At 63.6% G+C, this 19,922-nt stretch overlaps 1 protein-coding gene across 12 annotated transcripts; it reads right to left on the minus strand.

Moving 5' to 3' along the window:
* Positions 1-1,015: 1,015 nt before the first annotated feature.
* PDLIM7 (PDZ and LIM domain 7) lies at positions 1,016-19,778 on the minus strand. Of its 12 annotated transcripts, none has more exons than XM_065029578.1 (28): positions 19,645-19,778; positions 18,193-18,299; positions 14,830-14,981; positions 14,519-14,549; positions 12,845-12,861; positions 12,079-12,233; positions 11,685-11,721; positions 10,987-11,025; positions 10,703-10,857; positions 10,301-10,337; positions 9,609-9,647; positions 9,325-9,479; positions 8,923-8,959; positions 8,232-8,270; positions 7,948-8,102; positions 7,536-7,572; positions 6,873-6,911; positions 6,589-6,743; positions 6,182-6,218; positions 5,518-5,556; positions 5,234-5,388; positions 4,852-4,888; positions 3,711-3,769; positions 3,345-3,579; positions 3,087-3,267; positions 2,786-2,906; positions 2,175-2,290; positions 1,016-1,906 (listed from the first exon to the last, which is right to left on the minus strand). In XM_065029578.1, exons 2-28 carry the CDS (start codon positions 18,295-18,297, stop codon positions 1,820-1,822), a joined length of 2,451 nt encoding a protein of 816 aa, XP_064885650.1. In that variant the 5' UTR covers positions 18,298-18,299; positions 19,645-19,778; the 3' UTR covers positions 1,016-1,819. The 12 variants fall into 12 exon arrangements, with proteins under 12 accessions (XP_064885650.1, XP_064885648.1, XP_064885651.1 ...); XM_065029576.1 differs by lacking the exon at positions 12,845-12,861 and adding an exon at positions 13,640-13,812; XM_065029581.1 differs by lacking the exons at positions 1,016-1,906; positions 2,175-2,290; positions 12,845-12,861 and adding an exon at positions 13,640-13,812 and having other exon boundaries at positions 2,856-2,995.
* Positions 19,779-19,922: the final 144 nt, after the last annotated feature.

A 19,922-nucleotide genomic window follows, 5' to 3' on the forward strand; every position in this document is an offset into this window, starting at 1 on the left:
TGCTGTCCCAGCTCAGACAGGCCTGGCTTGGTGGCCGCTCACGTGGGGCTGCAGTCTCCTCACTTTCCCTTGACCTTGGCTGCAGTCAGGACTCACGCTTGGGCACTTTTCACACCCCTGCTTGTGCCAGCCCTGCCAGACAGGTGCTGGCTGTTTCTGCCCCTTTTCACAGCCGTGTCCTGCTCCTCCTTGGTGTGACCACCCCATTGCCTGCGTGTGTCCCAGCCCTGGCCTGCCTCCACCATTCCCACTTTCCCTTCTCCATCTTTCATGGGGTTTTACACGTCGGCGCTGGCACCAGGGAGACAGGGCAACACACCACAGGCCAGCTCTGGGTGATGCTGGGAGGCATTTGGCTTCCCACAGCCAGCTCCTGCCCCCGGCAGAACCTTCCAGTAGACAAGACAATTTTCCTTACAATTGCTCATCGCAGTAAGAGCTGCAATTATTAATGACCGTTCCAGCTGCCAGAGCAGGAGGAGTGGCTCTTCCCCACACCCGCTGCCCTGGAGCCCATTCCAGCTGGAGGTGCCGGCGCGGCCTCACACCCGTCCTTTGGGACAGCAGCTGCATCGCATGAGCAAACGCTTGGCTGCTCTACACCAGAATGCGCCCAGAGCTGGTGCACGTGGCCCACACATGCCCCATGACTTCTTGTCCTCTGCACAGGACTTGGGGCCAGGGCACAGCAGGGACAAGGGGACACCACTGGGTCAACAGGGACCCCCCTCTGGGATCAGGTATTTGTCCCATTTCCCCTTGCTGCAGCTTTGCTCCCCAGATTAATTACCACCCCTGTTAGTGGTCCTGCCTGCTACAAAGAGAGACCCAGCTGACATGAGGGGTCCAGCCCAGGCTGACACAGGCAGAGGAGGAGAAATCCAAGGCAAAGACTCCCCCTGGGAAGCTGGAAGGAGCTGAGTCAGGCCCCACGGGCGAGTAGGGCAAGGGCCAAGCATGACCTTCACAGCTGGCCGCACCTCGCTCGGCGAAACCGCAGGCTTTGACACAGCCGGCACTTGCAGAGAAGTGTTTATTAAAGGCACTAAAAGCACCGTGGCTCCATCAGCAGCAGCCTGACTGGAGAGTGTGGGTTTGGGAGAGGAATTTACAGGCCCGGGATGGTGGGGGCAGGCGCTCTTTGGTAGGAAGCTGTTCCCAAGCCTCGCGGGAGCCTGCTGGCCGGCTGGCCATCAACACATGCTGCCCTGCTCCCCAGCACGGGCGGGCTGGGGGTGCTGCTGTACACCAGCCCCAGAAGAGCAGCAGGCCGGGTGGGTGGGGGGACACAAGGCACAGACCTCACCTGACACACAGCCAGGGTAGGAAGCCACCATAGCAGTCTGCAGGATGGCTGGGGGGTTGCTGCGGGCAGGGCTGGGTCTCCAGCCCCACACAGTAAGCAGGCAGCGGGGAAGGTGGGGGAGAGTTTGGAAGGGGGCCGGGGGGCTGGTCCACACATGTTCATGGACATGTCAGGAGCATTCCTGCCCTGACACTGAGCTGCCAGGCAGCTGGGCCCCAGCCGAGCAAGGGAGCAGCCCTGCTGTGACTGACCCTCCCCGACTCCAGCCTCCGCACAGCTGCAGCCACCATGCTGCACAGCTTGGGGGCAGGAGACCTTCCCTAGGGCTCCTAGGGCCAGCTAGTGGGCACAGAAGAAGCCACCCAGGCTGGAGCCAGGCCAGAAGCTGCAACGAGAGAGGCAGGAGCAAGGGGAAGGGGTGAAGGCCCAGCCTGGCTCCCTAGGGGCAGCAGGTGGGGGGAAAGGAGCATGCAGGGCCAGGGGCATGCGTGGGCACAGCTGAACTCCTGCCCCTCACACATGGGAGAAAGCGTGGCTCTTGCAGAGCGGCTTGTCCTTCTTGGAGTAGAATGTCTTCCCTTCCAGGTTGGTCTGGCAGATCTGGGGAGGAGAGTGCAGGCGGTCAGGTCAGGGGGGCTGAGCCAGACCCAAGGTCCCCCCAGCACAACTCAGGGCTCAACACCAGCATCACACAGATGCCAAGGAGCAGCATGCTCAGAGCAGGGGCCCGAGCCACCAGCATAGAGACAAGTGGGGAAAACCTCATAGCAGCAGGGACCCTGCGCTGATGGTGTACCCCATGCAGGGAATGACTGCTGGGGAGAGCCACGGCACCACCAGAAGCCAGGGAAGAAGGCACAGGGCTCACCGCACAGACGAAACAAGTGTCATGCCAGCTGAACCCCAGTGCCTCCAGGAACCGGTCCCCAGCATCAATCTTGAAGTCGCAGCCACGGCACTTGGTACCAAACATCTTCTCATAGTCTGCAAGAAGAGGCAGAGCACGGGTCAGCATTCCCCAGCACTGCAGCCCCTTGTCTCAGGCGAGCTGGGCTGCAGCATAGCCAAGATCCCACAGGGACAGCCTGAGGACAACTCACTGCCAGCCCCAGGGGGACAATGCCCAAGACACCTGGACGAGATGCCTGTGCCCTGGTTGCCCTGGGTGCCCTGTGGTTGCCACCAGGCCGCAGGGATGAGGCAAACCTCATCTCCCAGGATGCAGCACTCGCCTTTGATGTACATCCTCCATCATCACCATGGTAACACAGGAATGATGGCACTACCCAGCAGCCAGAGAGGACCAGGATGGAGAGCTCTGGGCTACAGGAGGGGGGTCCCTGCCTTCCCCATGGCCTGGGAAGAGTCCCACATCACTGGGCCACTCGCCCCCCACTCCCATGGTCACATGCTGAACCCAAACAGTTCCTGGTGCCCTCAGGGCCACGTAGGGTGGCACATGGGGCTATCAGGTCCTACCTCTCTCACAGTAGGGCTGTCCCTCCTCCATGTAGAAGGCACGGTTGCGGATGGGAGTTTTGCAGGCAGCACAGGTGAAGCACTGCACGTGCCAGGTCATCTTCAGCGCATGCATCACCTCCTGGAGGGGAACTGCTGTCAGCCAGGGGCAGGACTGCCCTGGACCATGGGGAACTCCCTCCTCCCAGGGCAGAAAGGGGCAAGAGATCCCTGGGGATTAGAATAGGATGGGAAGGGACAGAGCTGTGGACCAGCAGGTAAACAGGGACAGGAGGTGTGGAGCAAGCAGAGGGACACTCACCCCAGTGATCTTCTTCTTGCACTTGGCGCAGCTGGGTGCATAGCGCGTGTCATAGCATTTGGGACAGAAGATGGAGCCTTTCTCCTCGAAAAAGCCCCCCTCATCCAGCACCTTCCTGCACTGGCAGCAGATGAACTCCTCGGGGTGGTAATAATGTCCCAAAGCCACAAGGTAGCGTCCCCTGCAGCAGGACAGAGCCACGTCAGCCACACTGGAGCCCAGGACACTGGCGTGGTGGCAGCAGTGGCCAGGGCTCACCTGATGACCTTGTTGCACTTGTAGCAGAGGGGTGTGCGTCCAGGCCCCTCGGGGCTCTGCTGCGCCGCCTGCACGATGGAGCTGCGGTTCTGCATGGGGGTCGGTGTGGCTGGCTGGCTGTGCTTGCTCACCACCGTGCTCGTCTTGTCTGGTGCGTAGCGCTCAGCGAACGAAGGGTCCACAGCCCAGGGTGGGCGGCTGGCAGGGCCAGGGGTGGCAGTGGGGGTCCTGGGGGCTGCATGCACATGAAAGTCTCCAGGACCTGATCCCTTGGCAGCCCCCTCCCAGCACCCTGGGCTGGGCAAGCAACATCCCTTGGCATCCCTGCACCTCACCCCCTGAGCCCAGAGGAAATGCTTTACTCACCCAGTCCCGGCTCAGTCTTCATCGCTGCTCCTGGGGATTGGTCAAGCACGGAGACCTGGCTACAGAACAAGCAGTTAATCCAGTCTGCCCCACTCGATTCCTCTGCCCAGCGGGTCTGTGGGCACAGGCAGGGTTCCCCCACCCGACAAGCAGGCAGGAGCTGGCCAAGCTCCCGTGCCCAGCCAGTAGCTGGTTTGGTGGTGGGGGAACAAGCCAAGTGCCTTCAGCTCTGCAGAGACGCAGTGACCCAGGGGTCTCTGGAAGCCATCGCATTGGTCTGGGAAGTGGCGGGAGGGAGCACAGGGCTGCCAGGGCCCCATACCCAGCTCTACGCTGCTCCAGGTTGAGCAGGGACTCCGGCTGCCCGCTCACATGATGGTCGCCCCCAGCCCCACTGGGGTGCAGAGGGGCTTGGACCTGACCCCACAGAGGAAACCCCAGGGCCCGGACAGGCAGGGTTCTACTATCCCTGCCAGGTAGGCAGGGCCAGGCTGGTCCTGGCAGGGGCAAGGGCTGTGCCCACCCGCAGGCTGCTGGCACATCGGGTGTGGAAACAGGCAGGGCAAGCCAGGGCCAGAGACACATGGCCCACCCAAGAGAGGGACAGGGACGGAAGGAGAGCTGGTGGCTCTGTGCCTCTCCACAGAAAAGGCGAGGAAGAGACGGCTACAAATACCAGAGCATTTATCTGCGGCAGAGCAAATAGGGCAGAGACAGATGGGACCCAGTGGTCACAGTGCAAGGGCAGGAAGCATCATGGGGAGGTGAAGGCAAAAGAGGAGCTGTGCACAATCCTGCCTGGCTGCATAGGGCACAGAATGATCCCCCCAGTCCTGGGTCCCTTTGCTGCCTCCACACAGGGCCTGACACTCATGGACAAGCCGGTGACACTCACCCAGGTCTTCCTGGCCGCCCCACACCCCCACAACAGGCTCACGGGGCATCACATTCCATGTGCAGGTATTGCCAAATGTCACAACAACCACAGCCAGCTTTTCCCAATGCCACCAGCTGCCCCCTCCTGCTCTGTCCAGGAAACCACAGCACAGCTTGACATCCCCAGCTCAGAGCCAGCAGTGCCCAGAGTCCTGCCTGGGACGTGCAGCCCCATGGCTCCTGCTGCTGCTCCCACACCGCTTACCTGGGCTTTTTAACAAACACATCATCACGATCCTCCACTGAGCGCAGCAGGAAAGAAACGAGGAGAGAGAGTCAGTCCGTTTGCAGCAACTGAGACGCAGAAAGAGCAGGAAGGAAAAGGAAAAACCGACCTCTCCACCTGCCCCAAAACTCAGCGCTGCCCGGCCATGGGACAGAGCATGGACCAGCCCTGCGGCACCACCACGACCCACACACAGCCCTGGGCAGCTCCCAATGGCTCAGACACACCAGGACGGGACACCACGGCCCAAACTAACACTCCAGTGCCACAATGCACCACGGCCTTGATCCAGCTCCACTCGGCCCAGCAAAGCCGGGCACCCCCGGGCAGCCACGCAGCGCTGAGCCCTGCGGGAACTTACTGCCGTCTGTGCCCGTCAGCCGGGCCAGTTTGCGGAAGGAGCGCGACTGGGAGGTCCCGGTGCGGGGCTGCCAGTCCACAGCGTCCTCCATCAGCCGCAGCTTCCCGGGGTCGCACACGGGGGTGCTGGGGGGCTCCGGCGGCTGCGAGGGCTGCCTGCGGGGGACAGAGGGCAGGTGCTCAGCCAGCACCCTGCATGCACCCTGCCCAGCACCACGGCGCAGGGCAGTGACTCCAAATGTGCTGTCACACACACCAACTCCCTTGCCAGACCCTGGCACTCACCACTGCTCCACCGTGCCCCCGACAGACCCACGGGCATCCCTGTGGTGTTGGAAAAACGGCGGCGCAAAAGTCAGTGTGTGACCCATGGCTGAGACAGCCCACCTGTACACACCCCCACCCCACAGAGAAGCCAGCGACACTCACCCAGCTCTGCCCGGCCGCCTGTAGCCCCACACCAGGCTCACGGGACATTGTGCCCCAGGTCCAGGCACTGCCCAGCACCTCCCAACACCCCCAGCAAGGTGTTGCCAGTGCCCACAGCCTCCTCCACATCCCGTTTGCTCAAGAAGCAACAGTGCAGCTTGCGCTCCCGAGCTCAGTGCCAGAGGTGACCAGCAGGTCCTGCCCAGCACATCTGTCACAGGGACACCCCATTTGGGGACAGCCGGGCTGGCAGTGGGGAGCTGGGCAGGACCCTCCCGAGGTGACGGTCAGAGCAGGTGCTGAGCGCTGGCCGTGCCCATCAGGGGGTGAGCGCAGGGCGGGCTCTGCGGCTGCACCAACAGCTCAGCTCTGGGGACAGGGACAGGACAGAGAGAGAAAGGGAGGACAACAGGACAAAGAGCTGGTCTGGAGTCATCATAAGCAGCGAGGGCAAAGCAGACTCATGGGCTGAGCCCGGGACATGCAGCCACGTGGCTACTGCTGCTCCCTCACCCCTTACCTGGGCTTTGAAACAAGCTCATCCTCATGGTCCTCCACTGAGCAAAGCAGGAAAGAAATGAGGAGAGAGAGTCAGTCTCTGGCAATCAAAGCCCACGGAAAGCAGGAATGGAGAGGAAGGAAAGGGAAAGGAAGGAAAAACTGACCTCTCCTCCCACAGCCCTCCTGCCCAAAACTCAGCCCTGCCTGGCCATGGGGCAGAGCACTGACCAGCCCTGCGGCACCACCATGACCCACACACAGCCCTGGGCAGCTCCCAACGGCTCAGACACACCAGGACGGGACACCACGGCCCAAACTAACACTCCAGTGCCACAATGCACCACGGCCTTCATCCAGCTCCACTCGGCCCAGCAAAGCCGGGCACCCCCGGGCAGCCACGCAGCGCTGAGCCCTGCGGGAACTTACTGCCGTCTGTGCCCGTCAGCCGGGCCAGTTTGCGGAAGGAGCGCGACTGGGAGGTCCCGGTGCGGGGCTGCCAGTCCACAGCGTCCTCCATCAGCCGCAGCTTCCCGGGGTCGCACACGGGGGTGCTGGGGGGCTCCGGCGGCTGCGAGGGCTGCCTGCGGGGGACAGAGGGCAGGTGCTCAGCCAGCACCCTGCATGCACCCTGCCCAGCACCACGGCGCAGGGCAGTGACTCCAAATGTGCCATCACACACACCAACTCCCTTGCCAGACCCTGGCACTCACCACTGCTCCACCGTGCCCCCGACAGACCCACGGGCATCCCTGTGGTGTTGGAAAAACGGCGGCGCAAAAGTCAGTGTGTGACCCATGGCTGAGACAGCCCACCTGTACACACCCCCACCCCACAGAGAAGCCAGCGACACTCACCCAGCTCTGCCCGGCCGCCTGTAGCCCCACACCAGGCTCACGGGACATTGTGCCCCAGGTCCAGGCACTGCCCAGCACCTCCCAACACCCCCAGCAAGGTGTTGCCAGTGCCCACAGCCTCCTCCACATCCCGTTTGCTCAAGAAGCAACGGTGCAGCTTGCGCTCCCGAGCTCAGTGTCAGCGGTGACCAGCACGTCCTGCCCAGCACATCTGTCACACGGACACCCCATTTGGGGACAGCCGGGCTGGCAGCCGGGGGCTGGGCAGGACCCTCCCGAGGTGACGGTCAGAGCAGGTGCTGAGAGATCACTGGGCCTGTGTCTGCACCAACAGTTCAGATCTGGGGACAGGGAGAGGATAGAGAGAGAAAGGGAGGACAGAGGAGGAGGAGACAGAAAAAATAGCAACAGGACAAAGAGCTGGCCTGGAGTCATCATAAGCAGTGAGGGCAAACGAAACTCGTGGGCTGAGCCCGGGACATGCAGACCCGTGGCTCCTGCTGCTCCCTCACCCCTTACCTGGGCTTTGAAACAAGCTCATCCTCATGATCCTCCACTGAGCAAAGCAGGAGAGAAACAAGGAGACAGGGTCAGTCTGTGGCAACCAAGGCCCATGGGAAGCAGGATGGGAAAGGAACGAAGGGAAAGGGAAAGGAAGCAAACATAGACCACTTCTCCCGCTGCCCTCCTGCCCCAAAACTCAGCCCTGCCCAGCCATGGGGCAGAGAATGGCCCAGCCCAGTGGCACCACCATGACCTACACACAGCCCTGGCAGATCCCAATGGCACAGCCACAGCAGGATGGGACACCGTAGCCAAAACCAACACTCCAGTGCCACAACGCATCACGACCTTGATCCAGCTCCACTCGGCCCAGCAAAGCCGGGCAGCCCCGGGCAGCCACGCAGCGCTGAGCCCTGCGGGAACTTACTGCCGTCTGTGCCCGTCAGCCGGGCCAGTTTGCGGAAGGAGCGCGACTGGGAGGTCCCGGTGCGGGGCTGCCAGTCCACAGCGTCCTCCATCAGCCGCAGCTTCCCGGGGTCGCACACGGGGGTGCTGGGGGGCTCCGGCGGCTGCGAGGGCTGCCTGCGGGGGACAGAGGGCAGGTGCTCAGCCAGCACCCTGCATGCCCCCTGCCCAGCACCACGGCGCAGGGCAGCGACTCCAAATGTGCCATCACACACACCAACTCCCTTGCCAGACCCTGGCACTCACCATTGCTCCACCGTGCCCCCGACTGACCCACGGACATCCCTGTGGTGTTGGAAAAACAGCGGCGCAAAAGTCAGTGTGTGACCCATGGCTGAGACAGCCCACCTGTACACACCCCCACCCCACAGAGAAGCCAGCGACACTCACCCAGCTCTGCCCGGCCGCCTGTAGCCCCACACCACGCTCACGGGACATTGTGCCCCAGGTCCAGGCACTGCCCAGCACCTCCCAACACCCCCAGCAAGGTGTTGCCAGTGCCCACAGCCTCCTCCACATCCCGTTTGCTCAAGAAGCAACAGTGCAGCTTGCGCTCCCGAGCTCAGTGCCAGAGGTGACCAGCAGGTCCTGCCCAGCACATCTGTCACAGGGACACCCCATTTGGGGACAGCCGGGCTGGCAGTGGGGAGCTGGGCAGGACCCTCCCGAGGTGACGGTCAGAGCAGGTGCTGAGCGCTGGCCGTGCCCATCAGGGGGTGAGCACAGGGCAGGCTCTGCGGCTGCACCAACAGCTCAGCTCTGGGGACAAGGACAGGACAGAGAGAGAAAGGGAGGACAGAGGAGGAGGAGACAGAAAAGTCAGCAACAGGACAAAGAGCTGGTCTGGAGTCATCACAAGCAGCGAGGGCAAAGCAGACTCATGGGCTGAGCCCAGGACATGCAGCCCCATGGCTCCTGCTGCTCCCACACCCCTTACCTGGGCTTTGAAACAAGCTCATCCTCATGGTCCTCCACTGAGCAAAGCAGGAAAGAAATGAGGAGAGAGAGTCAGTCTCTGGCAATCAAAGCCCATGGAAAGCAGGAATGGAGAGGAAGGAAAGGGAAAGGAAGGAAAAACCGACCTCTCCTCCCACAGCCCTCCTGCCCAAAATTCAGCCCTGCCTGGCCATGAGGCAGAGAATGGCCCAGGAGCACCACCACGACCCACACACAGCCCTGGGCAGCTCCCAACGGCTCAGACACACCAGGACGGGACACCACGGCCCAAACTAACACTCCAGTGCCACAATGCACCACGGCCTTGATCCAGCTCCACTCGGCCCAGCAAAGCCAGGCACCCCCGGGCAGCCACGCAGCGCTGAGCCCTGCGGGAACTTACTGCCGTCTGTGCCCGTCAGCCGGGCCAGTTTGCGGAAGGAGCGCGACTGGGAGGTCCCGGTGCGGGGCTGCCAGTCCACAGCGTCCTCCATCAGCCGCAGCTTCCCGGGGTCGCACACGGGGGTGCTGGGGGGCTCCGGCGGCTGCGAGGGCTGCCTGCGGGGGACAGAGGGCAGGTGCTCAGCCAGCACCCTGCATGCCCCCTGCCCAGCACCACGGCGCAGGGCAGTGACTCCAAATGTGCTGTCACACACACCAACTCCCTTGCCAGACCCTGGCACTCACCACTGCTCCACTGTGCCCCCGAAAGGTCTACAGGTGTCCCTGCATTGTCAGAAAATTGGCGGCACAACAGTAAGTGTGTGACCCATGGCTGAGACAGCCCACCTGTACACACCCCCAGCCCCACAGAGAAGCCAGCGACACTCACCCAGCTCTGCCCGGCCGCCTGTAGCCCCACACCAGGCTCACAGGACATTGTGCCCCAGGTCCAGGCACTGCCCAGCACCTCCCAACACCCCCAGCAAGGTGTTGCCAGTGCCCACAGCCTCCTCCACATCCCGTTTGCTCAAGAAGCAACGGTGCAGCTTGCGCTCCCGAGCTCAGTGCCAGAGGTGACCAGCAGGTCCTGCCCAGCACATCTGTCACAGGGACACCCCATTTGGGGACAGCCGGGCTGGCAGTGGGGAGCTGGGCAGGACCCTCCCGAGGTGACGGTCAGAGCAGGTGCTGAGCGCTGGCCGTGCCCATCAGGGGGTGAGCACAGGGCGGGCTCTGCGGCTGCACCAACAGCTCAGCTCTGGGGACAGGGACAGGACAGAGAGAGAAAGGGAGGACAGAGGAGGAGGAGACAGAAAAGTCAGCAACAGGACAAAGAGCTGGTCTGGAGTCATCACAAGCAGCGAGGGCAAAGCAGACTCATGGGCTGAGCCCAGGACATGCAGCCCCATGGCTCCTGCTGCTCCCACACCCCTTACCTGGGCTTTGAAACAAGCTCATCCTCATGGTCCTCCACTGAGCAAAGCAGGAAAGAAATGAGGAGAGAGAGTCAGTCTCTGGCAATCAAAGCCCATGGAAAGCAGGAATGGAGAGGAAGGAAAGGGAAAGGAAGGAAAAACCGACCTCTCCTCCCACAGCCCTCCTGCCCAAAATTCAGCCCTGCCTGGCCATGAGGCAGAGAATGGCCCAGGAGCACCACCACGACCCACACACAGCCCTGGGCAGCTCCCAACGGCTCAGACACACCAGGACGGGACACCACGGCCCAAACTAACACTCCAGTGCCACAATGCACCACGGCCTTGATCCAGCTCCACTCGGCCCAGCAAAGCCAGGCAGCCCCGGGCAGCCACGCAGCGCTGAGCCCTGCGGGAACTTACTGCCGTCTGTGCCCGTCAGCCGGGCCAGTTTGCGGAAGGAGCGCGACTGGGAGGTCCCGGTGCGGGGCTGCCAGTCCACAGCGTCCTCCATCAGCCGCAGCTTCCCGGGGTCGCACACGGGGGTGCTGGGGGGCTCCGGCGGCTGCGAGGGCTGCCTGCGGGGGACAGAGGGCAGGTGCTCAGCCAGCACCCTGCATGCCCCCTGCCCAGCACCACGGCGCAGGGCAGTGACTCCAAATGTGCTGTCACACACACCAACTCCCTTGCCAGACCCTGGCACTCACCACTGCTCCACTGTGCCCCCGAAAGGTCTACAGGTGTCCCTGCATTGTCAGAAAATTGGCGGCACAACAGTAAGTGTGTGACCCATGGCTGAGACAGCCCACCTGTACACACCCCCAGCCCCACAGAGAAGCCAGCGACACTCACCCAGCTCTGCCCGGCCGCCTGTAGCCCCACACCAGGCTCACAGGACATTGTGCCCCAGGTCCAGGCACTGCCCAGCACCTCCCAACACCCCCAGCAAGGTGTTGCCAGTGCCCACAGCCTCCTCCACATCCCGTTTGCTCAAGAAGCAACGGTGCAGCTTGCGCTCCCGAGCTCAGTGTCAGCGGTGACCAGCACGTCCTGCCCAGCACATCTGTCACAGGGACACCCCATTTGGGGACAGCCGGGCTGGCAGCCGGGGGCTGGGCAGGACCCTCCCGAGGTGACGGTCAGAGCAGGTGCTGAGCGCTGGCCGTGCCCATCAGGGGGTGAGCGCAGGGCGGGCTCTGCGGCTGCACCAACAGCTCAGCTCTGGGGACAGGGACAGGACAGAGAGAGAAAGGGAGGACAGAGAAGGAGGAGGAGAGGTGAGAAGAAACAGCAAGAAGATTTAGAGCTTGCCTGGACTCATCACAAGCAGCAAGGGCAAAACAGTCTCATGGGCTGAGCCCAGGACATGCAGCCCCGTGGCTTCTGCTGCTCCCTCACCCCTTACCTGGGCTTTGAAACAAGCTCATCCTCATGGTCCTCCACTGAGCAAAGTAGGAAAGAAATGAGGAGAGAGAGTCAGTCTGTGGCAACCATGGCCAAGACACAGCCAGGACAGGAAAGGAAGGAAAAATCAACCTCTCTTCCCACAGCCCTCCTGCCCCAACACTCAGCCTTGCCCGCCATGGGGCAGAGCACGGCCCAGTCCAGCGGCACCACCATGACCCACACACAGCCCCGATCAGCTCCCAACAGCTCAGACACTCGAGGATGGGACACACATGGTCAAAACCAACACTCCAGTGCCACAATGCACCGTGGCCTTCATCCAGCTCCACCTGGCCTGGCAAAGCCGGGCACTCCCAGGCAGCCACGCACCGCTGAGCCCTGCGGGAACTTACGGCTGTCTGTGCCCGTCAGCCGGGCCAGTTTGTGGAAGGAGCGCGACTGGGTTCTCCCGATGCGGGGCTGCCAGTCCACAGCGTCCTCTATCAGCTGCAACTTCACAGGGTCATACGTGGGGGTGCTGGGGGATGCCAGTGGCTGTGGAGGCTGCCTATGAGTGACAGAGTCACCTGTCAAATCGGACGGATCCCCACAGCATCACCTCCCGGGAACTGCCCCACACCTGCTCAAGCACAGAACCCACAGCACACCAGTACCTGAGATACCACATATTGCCTTACTCCCCACAGCCCATACTCTTCCTCTATGTAGAAAGGGCCCATTAAGGCCTGACCATCCATTTCCGGCATTTTGAGACTGTCCCAAGAGGTCAGGAGGGGACAGGATAGGGCAAGAATAAGGTCAAAAATCACCAGCACTAAAACATTATGAGAGCCCAGTGAACACCTATGTTGTCAGTGGCAGTGACACCCACCTGCCTGGCACCAGGCAGGGTACCTGGCACAGCCTGGCAGCCCTTGCCCAGCCGAGCCACATCTCAGGGAGGAGGGAAGTGACCACCCATGAAGACACTCCAGGGCCCCAGCAGGACAGGCAGTGCTCCCGGTCAGGCCAGGGACAGCTGCTGCCAGGACTGACCCACTACTGCAGGCAGAGCAGGTGTGCTGCCTGTCCCTGGGCTGGCCCTGCCCCGAGAAGGGGGCATTAGCAGGGAAGAGGCATGCAGGGAGGATAGAGAGAACAGGCAAAAGGCTTACTGACTTGTCAAGGCTCAGCACCTGTAGGGGAGAAGGAAAGAGAAAGGGAGGAGAGAAAGAAAGAAAAAAGAAGGCGAAATTAGACCCACAGCACCAAGAAGTTTCTAGAGCTCTCCTATGGCCTGCACCAGTCCATCTGCCCCTGAGACCCACAGCCAGCTTGCCCAGGGCTGGGAGCACACTGGGCAGCAGGGGCATACACAGACAGACCAAAGCATGCCTCCCCCAGCCCCGCAGAACAGCCCTGGGTGCCCAGGGCAGCCAGGGCTGTGTCCCCTCCCCACCACCCAGTGCTGGGGCACTGCAGCAGCTCCTGGCAGGAGAGGCAGGGACTGGCGGCTACCGACACGCAGCAGCCAGGTGGGCGGCCTGCAGAGGTGGGAGCTCCTTCCCCGTGAGCAGGGCAAGGACGGTGCTGTGCAGGGCTCCAGGGCTTCCCTCTGCCCGGCCCAGCCCGGCAGCCAGGGGACCTGTGGGACAGGTGCTGGCTGGCGGCCACAACGCAGTCACCGCCTCCCTGCCACCACAGACGCCAGCGAGTGTCCTGCTATGACCGCCGTGCCATGCCCCACAGGGCTCCCCACAGGCTGACACATCCCCAGGCAAGGGACCAGCATGTGCGTGACCGTGTGTCCCCACATGACAGTCCTGTTGTGCTACCTCAGCACCAGCCATCAGGGGACCCCAGCATGGGCACTGTCACCCACTCCCACCCATGGGTGCCTGGCATGCAGGGCGCAGCAGGGCCAGGCAGTGGGGCTCCCCTGATCCTCAGGGAGCAGGACGGACAGCAACATACCCATTGTGCTGGGGGGTGCAGGTAGGCACCAGGGGTGCGTACGTCACGGGTTTCGTCACCAGCCCGGGCCGTAGATTCGGAGGTGAGCTGGCCCCGAAGGGCCGAGCTGTTTTGTTGAGGGCAGTGCTGGGAGCGAAGTTATATTTCAGGGGTTCAGAGCAGGGGAGTGAGTCCTGAGCAAGACAAAACACACAGACACGGGCTCACATGTCAAGCAGCATGCAAGGGGCAGCGCAGCAGGCAGCCAGGTAGGAAAGCTGGACAGCACATGCACCTCGAACACCGGGCTCTGCCAGGCTGGCACCTCTCTGTAGGGCACCCAGCCCAGCAACAGTAGGTCACAAGCCCGGCCCCAGGGTTGTTGCAGGATTACTCAGTACCCCAGACGCTCACTGCTGCCCACGGCAGGGCAGTGCATGCATACGCGCTGATCGCAACTATCCCGCGGTACAAAGCTGAACACATGCAGGTGGCTTCTGGTCAGGAGCCACCAGTCACTGGGCCCAGCCCTGCCTCCCTGTGCCAGGGCACTCCCAGCACCGGCAAACACGGGGCCCCAGGCTGTGCTGCAGCTGCTCAGCCTCCCCCCCGCATCAGCCCCTCTGCACCCCTGCCCACACCCAGCACCGGTGGGACACAGACAGGCTGCGGCCGGGGCCCGGCCACCCGCTGGCAGACCCTGCTCCCTCCGATCCCCTGCAGTGCTGGAGGTCAGAGCTGCTCCTCCAGCAGGGAGTTTTCCAGCCCTCCAAACACACCCCACTCCCCCAGAAACCTGTGGGCCCCAGGAACAAAGTCTGTTTGCCCGTTTACACTCAGAGATTCCCCTCCCCTGAGACAAGGCTGAGCTGCTGCTGCAGCGCCAGGAGCGACACGTACCTTCTGCGGCTTCCCCAGGTGGTTCTGGGCTCTGCAAGAGAGGAGAGAGCCGGGCAGGTGCTGGGACTGGTCCAGCCACCACCGAGACGCTGGTAGCCCAGGGATGCAGCACCTGCCCGAGTGGAGCCATGGCCGGCTGGCACTGCCTCGTGGCTCACAGGTGAGAGCCGGCAGCCAGGCTAAGCCTCATCCAGCCAAGCAGAGCCCTTGGACCCAGCCAGGGGCTGCAAGACTCCGAGCAAGGAGATGGCCCTGGGCAGAGGGCCCTGGCTCTGCTCCAACCCCAGGTTTGCAGGACCCCTGAACCTTACCTGCTCAGGGTGAGGCAGAGCCTGTCCCCGCAGGCGCGGATCCTGTTCTGGGCCTCGATGTGCGTCATGGAGCTGGTGTTCTCCCCGTCGATGTACAGCACCCAATCACCCACTCCCACGCCGGCCTGGGCCGCCTTCCCGCCCGGCGTCAGCTGCAGGACAGACAGAGTCAGGGAGAGCCGGGCTGGCCGAGCGGCAACGTGGGAGCGGAGGGACGTCCTCATCCCCACAAGGGCAGGGGTCTGCCAGAGCCCAGGGCCCTTCATGCAAGGCCCAGCCTGGCACAGGACACACACACACACAGGCCTGACCCAGGGGGAGGTGGGGACCCACGGGTCACCCTGGGTTTCCCAGCTCATTAGCTGGGAGCAGCAGCGGGCTCAGCGCTGCCCAGCCCCTGCCCTCTGGCACGGCTGCAGTCCCCACCAGCACACCGGGGCCTTGTCGATGTCAAACAGCCGAGGAGGCGCTGGCTCAGCCTCGGCAGGAGGCCCGGCCACCCCTCGGAGCCGTCCCCACAGCCCTGGGGTGAGTCAGGGCTGTTGGGCAGCCCAGGTCTCGCTGAGAACCACAGGCATTTCCAGCCCTTAGCCTGGGGTGTGCAGGGGGGGCATCCCTGAGCACTCCCCCAGCCACCCCCGCTCCCAAACCCTTCCCCTTGCGGTGTCAGCAGGCACAGACGTTACCTCATCCCCGCAGAGGAGCAGGATCCCCCCGGGGCAGGGAGGCACCCGCCCCCACCCACGCCGCCCCAGCCCTCGCCCCGCCGGGGCAGCCAGGAGCACGGCCACGGGCTCCCCTGCCCGGCCACGGTGCTGGAGACGCATCTTGCCCCCAGCACGGCTCCACGTCAGCCCTGTGCCAGCAAGCAGAGGCTGCCCTCCCCTCCCGCCGGGGATGCACAGATGAAGGTCCCAAGCACCACACGCAGCTCCCAGGCACTGACAGACAGACAGACGTGGGCAGACTGCAGCCATTCCTGCTCCTTCAGCATGGAAGAACTTGAGGCGTTTGGACCCAGACCAAGTATTTCCTCAAGTCCTGTTCGACATGAACATAAAAGGAGTGAGCCAGATTCCCAGCACCATCAGAGGGCTGAAAAATCCCTGCCGCTGAGCCCTGGCTCCTCCTCACCCGCGCGCAGGGCCCGGCTCGCCCCACAGCCATGCGCCCCCACGCCAGCGCCAGCCCTCCACGCGAGGCCAAACCCCACACCCGGGCTGGATGAACCCCATCTCCACCTGCATCTCGCTGCTATTCCCAGGAGGACACAGGTACCCCCTTTGGTGTCCCCATGCTGCCCAGCACCCAGTCTTCCTGCCCGGCATGGGAGGGTGCCCTGGGCAGCAAGTGGCGCCGGCCAGCTGCTGGCCATGCTGCTGCAAGCCCCGGCTTGCTGCCCTGGAGGACTGGGGAAGGCGCAGGGCGGCTGTGTGGGTTTGGAGGCAGGAGCGGGAGCTGGGAGAAGCTTTCACCCGGCTGCCTGGGAAGGGGGGAGCACAGCAGGCTGCGTCACACCACCGCACCCAGCCCAGCTGTGCTGTCCTTCCCCCTCCGCACCAGCATGCCAGGAAACCCCTTCGGCAGGTGCCGGGAGCCACAGCAGTGCCAGGCCTCCTGCTTCCCACCCAGCCCCGCTAACCAAGGCTTCCTTCCTCCCCTCTCCGCCCAGCCAGCTCTTTGTTCCCTGCGCCTCCGTCACCGCACCCAGCGAGGTGCCCACCAGCTGCCCCTGCCCAGGGCTTGGACGCCCCAGACAGTCACCCAGCACGGAGGGGAGTCAGGTGCCTGAACAAGGGCTCAGGCAGCATCCCCCAGCACCTTCCCACCCGCAGCACCCCAGTTGGCAGACGCCAGGATGCACCACCCAGCATCCAGCTCCCCAGACACCAGCCCTTACCCCAGCTCCACCACAAGCAGCTCAGGCTCTTGGTCTCACACCCCACCTGGCCGAGGTGTCAGGATCCCAAGCAGAGCCCCTTGCCACAGGAGGTGTGTGCGCAGAGGACCAGGGCGGCACCTCTTCTGCATGACCACTGATCTGGAGTGGTCTCACAGCTGGCCAGCAGTGTCATGGCGATGGACACAGCCAAGAAACAAAGCACACACCAGGCTGCTGCACACCCCAGCCTATTAGAGAGCCCCTCAATGCCAGCTGCATCCCCTGGGAATGTCCTCGCTGCTCCTGCCTGCCCTGCCCAGGACAGCAGTGTTGCCCAAGCCCCGAGGACAGTGCTGGGCTCCTCGCACAGCCTACACAAGGCCCCTGCCCTAGGCCCTGGGAGGCTCCTCCATCCGACCAGACCCTTTGTTAAGCACTGGCTTGCAGCCAAGAGAAACATTTTTTAGAGAATAAACTCGATGAAGCCGTCTCTGTGTGCTCGGCAGAGATCAGCAGGCCCTGGGGCAGCGGCGCTGGCGACTCCAGCCTTGCACAGTGCCCTCGGGGTCCCTGCTCCACACTGGGGTGCTGCGGAGACCCGCACCTTCCCGGACAGACACACAGTGCCGGGCTCGTGCCGGGGGCAGGACCCCACGCAGCACTTGGTGCCACAAGCAAAGCCTTCCTTCAAGAAGCGGTCTCTGTGCCAGCTGCCCGAGCGTCAGCAGCACAGGCAATGCAATTGCATTCCAAGGCTTATAAGGCAATTGTGTGGCCAGAGCCACAGCCAGCACCCACCCGTGGGACCAGGCTGCCCAGGGACAGGGACCCAGACGTGCCCAAGGGCCAGACTCTGACTGAGCAAGCATCACACCCAGCACAGCTCACACCAGGTGCCTCAGCCACAAGCAGCCAGCAGCACAAATGGCTCTTGCTTACACTGAAGAAATGAGCTGGTTTTGTGGAGAGAGCCACATCCCAATGCAGGCAGCACTGCAGGCAGCAGCGCAGGCTTCCTCCCCTCCCTGCCCGTTCCAGGGCCAGCTCAACTGTGGCGTCGGGAGCCACACAGCAGGAGAGAAGGCAGGAGGGCACAAGTCAGGTCCTGGGAAGCTGAGCCCGGTGTTGTGGTGCAGACTGGGAAGCCAGACCCGCCACTCGGAGATGGTGAGAGCAGCTCCCCTCCCCCTACAGCGGGCATGCTCCGGAAGGGGCCTCCCCTGCCCCCAAAGCAGCCAGAATGACTCTGCAGAGGCTGTGCAGCATTTTTCATCTGCGGTCCCCTGCCCGGAACACCCCCGTGCCAGACCGCAGCTGATAAGGCTCCAAGAGCCAGACGGGGCAGGATGCAGCGCTCCTGGGGCCCCAGCTCATCCATATCCCCCATACAGCTCTGCCTCAGCCACACAGACGCAGTCATGGTAGCTCCCACTTGCGGAGGTGGGAGAAGGATGGGTGTTGTTGGTCTCAGCTTCTCTTACCCTGGAGATGGAGAGCGGCATGCTGAAATCCTTCCCTCCCTGCAGTCTGAAGCCCCAGGGTGCCGGCCCATTCAGCATCACCTTGTAGGACTCCATATCACCCATCTCTGCAAGGGAAGAGGGTGTGATCCTGGCATTAGGGTACATGGAAACAATGCAGGGAGAACAGGCGAGGAGGGGGCCCAGTGCCTAGCAGGATGGGGCAGGAGGAGACAGGTGACATTTCCAGCACTAGCTCCACCCTGACCATCCTACACTGTGGTTAGAGACGCACCCCAAATCCATCAGCATCTCCTCCAGCAGCGTCAGAGCAGAGGAGCCCAGGCTAACACTGCTTGGCACCAGGGAGCCAGGCACAGCCCCACTGCCACCCACAGCTTGTGGGCTCTGCTCTCCCTCTCCCAAAACCAGGATGTTCTTTCCCTTGCAGGAGCCCAAAAAATCATGCTGTTGAAAGCTGAGACCATTTCAGACCACAGAAAAGCAGGAGCAGGTTCGGGATGGGAACCAGAAGCATTTTTCCCAGGTGAATTAGCAGCAACCATGCAGGAACTGCATGATGCCACCCGAGGCACCTGGCAGAGCAGCCAGGCTGGCACTCCGGCAGCCGGCCGAGCAGATGCTAGCTGGGAGCGAGCCCATCTCCGCACACAGAGCAGGGCTTCGGCAGGGAGGGAATCCCGGTGCTCTGGTGCCCGCCAGGGCTGCTGACAGCTGTCAGTCGGCCAAGGCTCTGGGCAGATGGGCCAACCCTCACCTGGAAGGAGCTCCCGGGTCCCTCTAAAGCCCCCCAGGACCTTCCTCCTGCCGCTGCCAGGCAGGGGACAGGGCCAGTTTCGGGGGCCCAGTATCCTCTGCACCCCCGACTAAGGACAGCGGGTTCCCAGTCGCGACGCGGCAGAGGCTGCAGGGCCGGCGGCCAGCGTGCCCCCGCTCTCCCCGGGCCGGTGCGGGCTATATAAGGCGTGTAAGACGACACCAGCCCGTTCCCCGCTCGGGAGGGCCGGGGGAAGCTGCGTGTCAGGCATTCCCGGCGCCCGGCAGCCGCGCAAGCCCCAGCGAGGCGCCGGGACCGAGGCGGCCGGGAGGGGCGGGCAGTCTCCGCGGGGCTGGGGGTCCCCAGCAGAGCCCGCCTGACGGGACAGCCCCAGCCCCACTCCTCATCCTGCCCCACGGGAACCCCCACAGCCTCCTCTCCCCATGCCGCCCTACACAGCTTCCCTTCCCTGGGCTCGGGGACACCGGCCCTGCCCCATGGGGCTCCCGGCATTACCCCATGGCATCACCGGCCTTAGGCTCAAACCTGCCCCACGGAGACCCCGCTCCGCTCCGCCCCGACCAACCGCCTTCCCTCAGACCCAGGCCCCAACCCTAATGCCCCCTGTGCCCCCACTCCCCCCCCCGGGCGGGGACGGAGACCCCAGCCAGGCCCTCCCGCATTCACTCACTCACCCGCGGCCGGCCGAGCCCCCGGCGGAGCGGGGCCGAGCGGGCGGCGCCTCGGCGGGGAGCGGAGCAGATCGCGGTGGACGTGGGACTCGAACTCGGGCACCGCCTCCGCCAGCCCCGGCCCGGCCTTATATAGGATCGAGGGGGGCGGAGCCAGCGGACGGCTCGGCCAATCACTGCGTGCGCCTGCCTGCCGGGGCTGGCACGGCGGCGCCCCCTGGCGGGGAGGGGTGAGCTGCCCATGCTCAGCCCCGACACCGACCCCCGGCCACCCCCGCAGC

The sequence above is a fragment of the Columba livia genome, chromosome 14, assembly GCF_036013475.1.
Source record: "Columba livia isolate bColLiv1 breed racing homer chromosome 14, bColLiv1.pat.W.v2, whole genome shotgun sequence".
Taxonomy (NCBI): Eukaryota; Metazoa; Chordata; class Aves; order Columbiformes; family Columbidae; genus Columba; species Columba livia.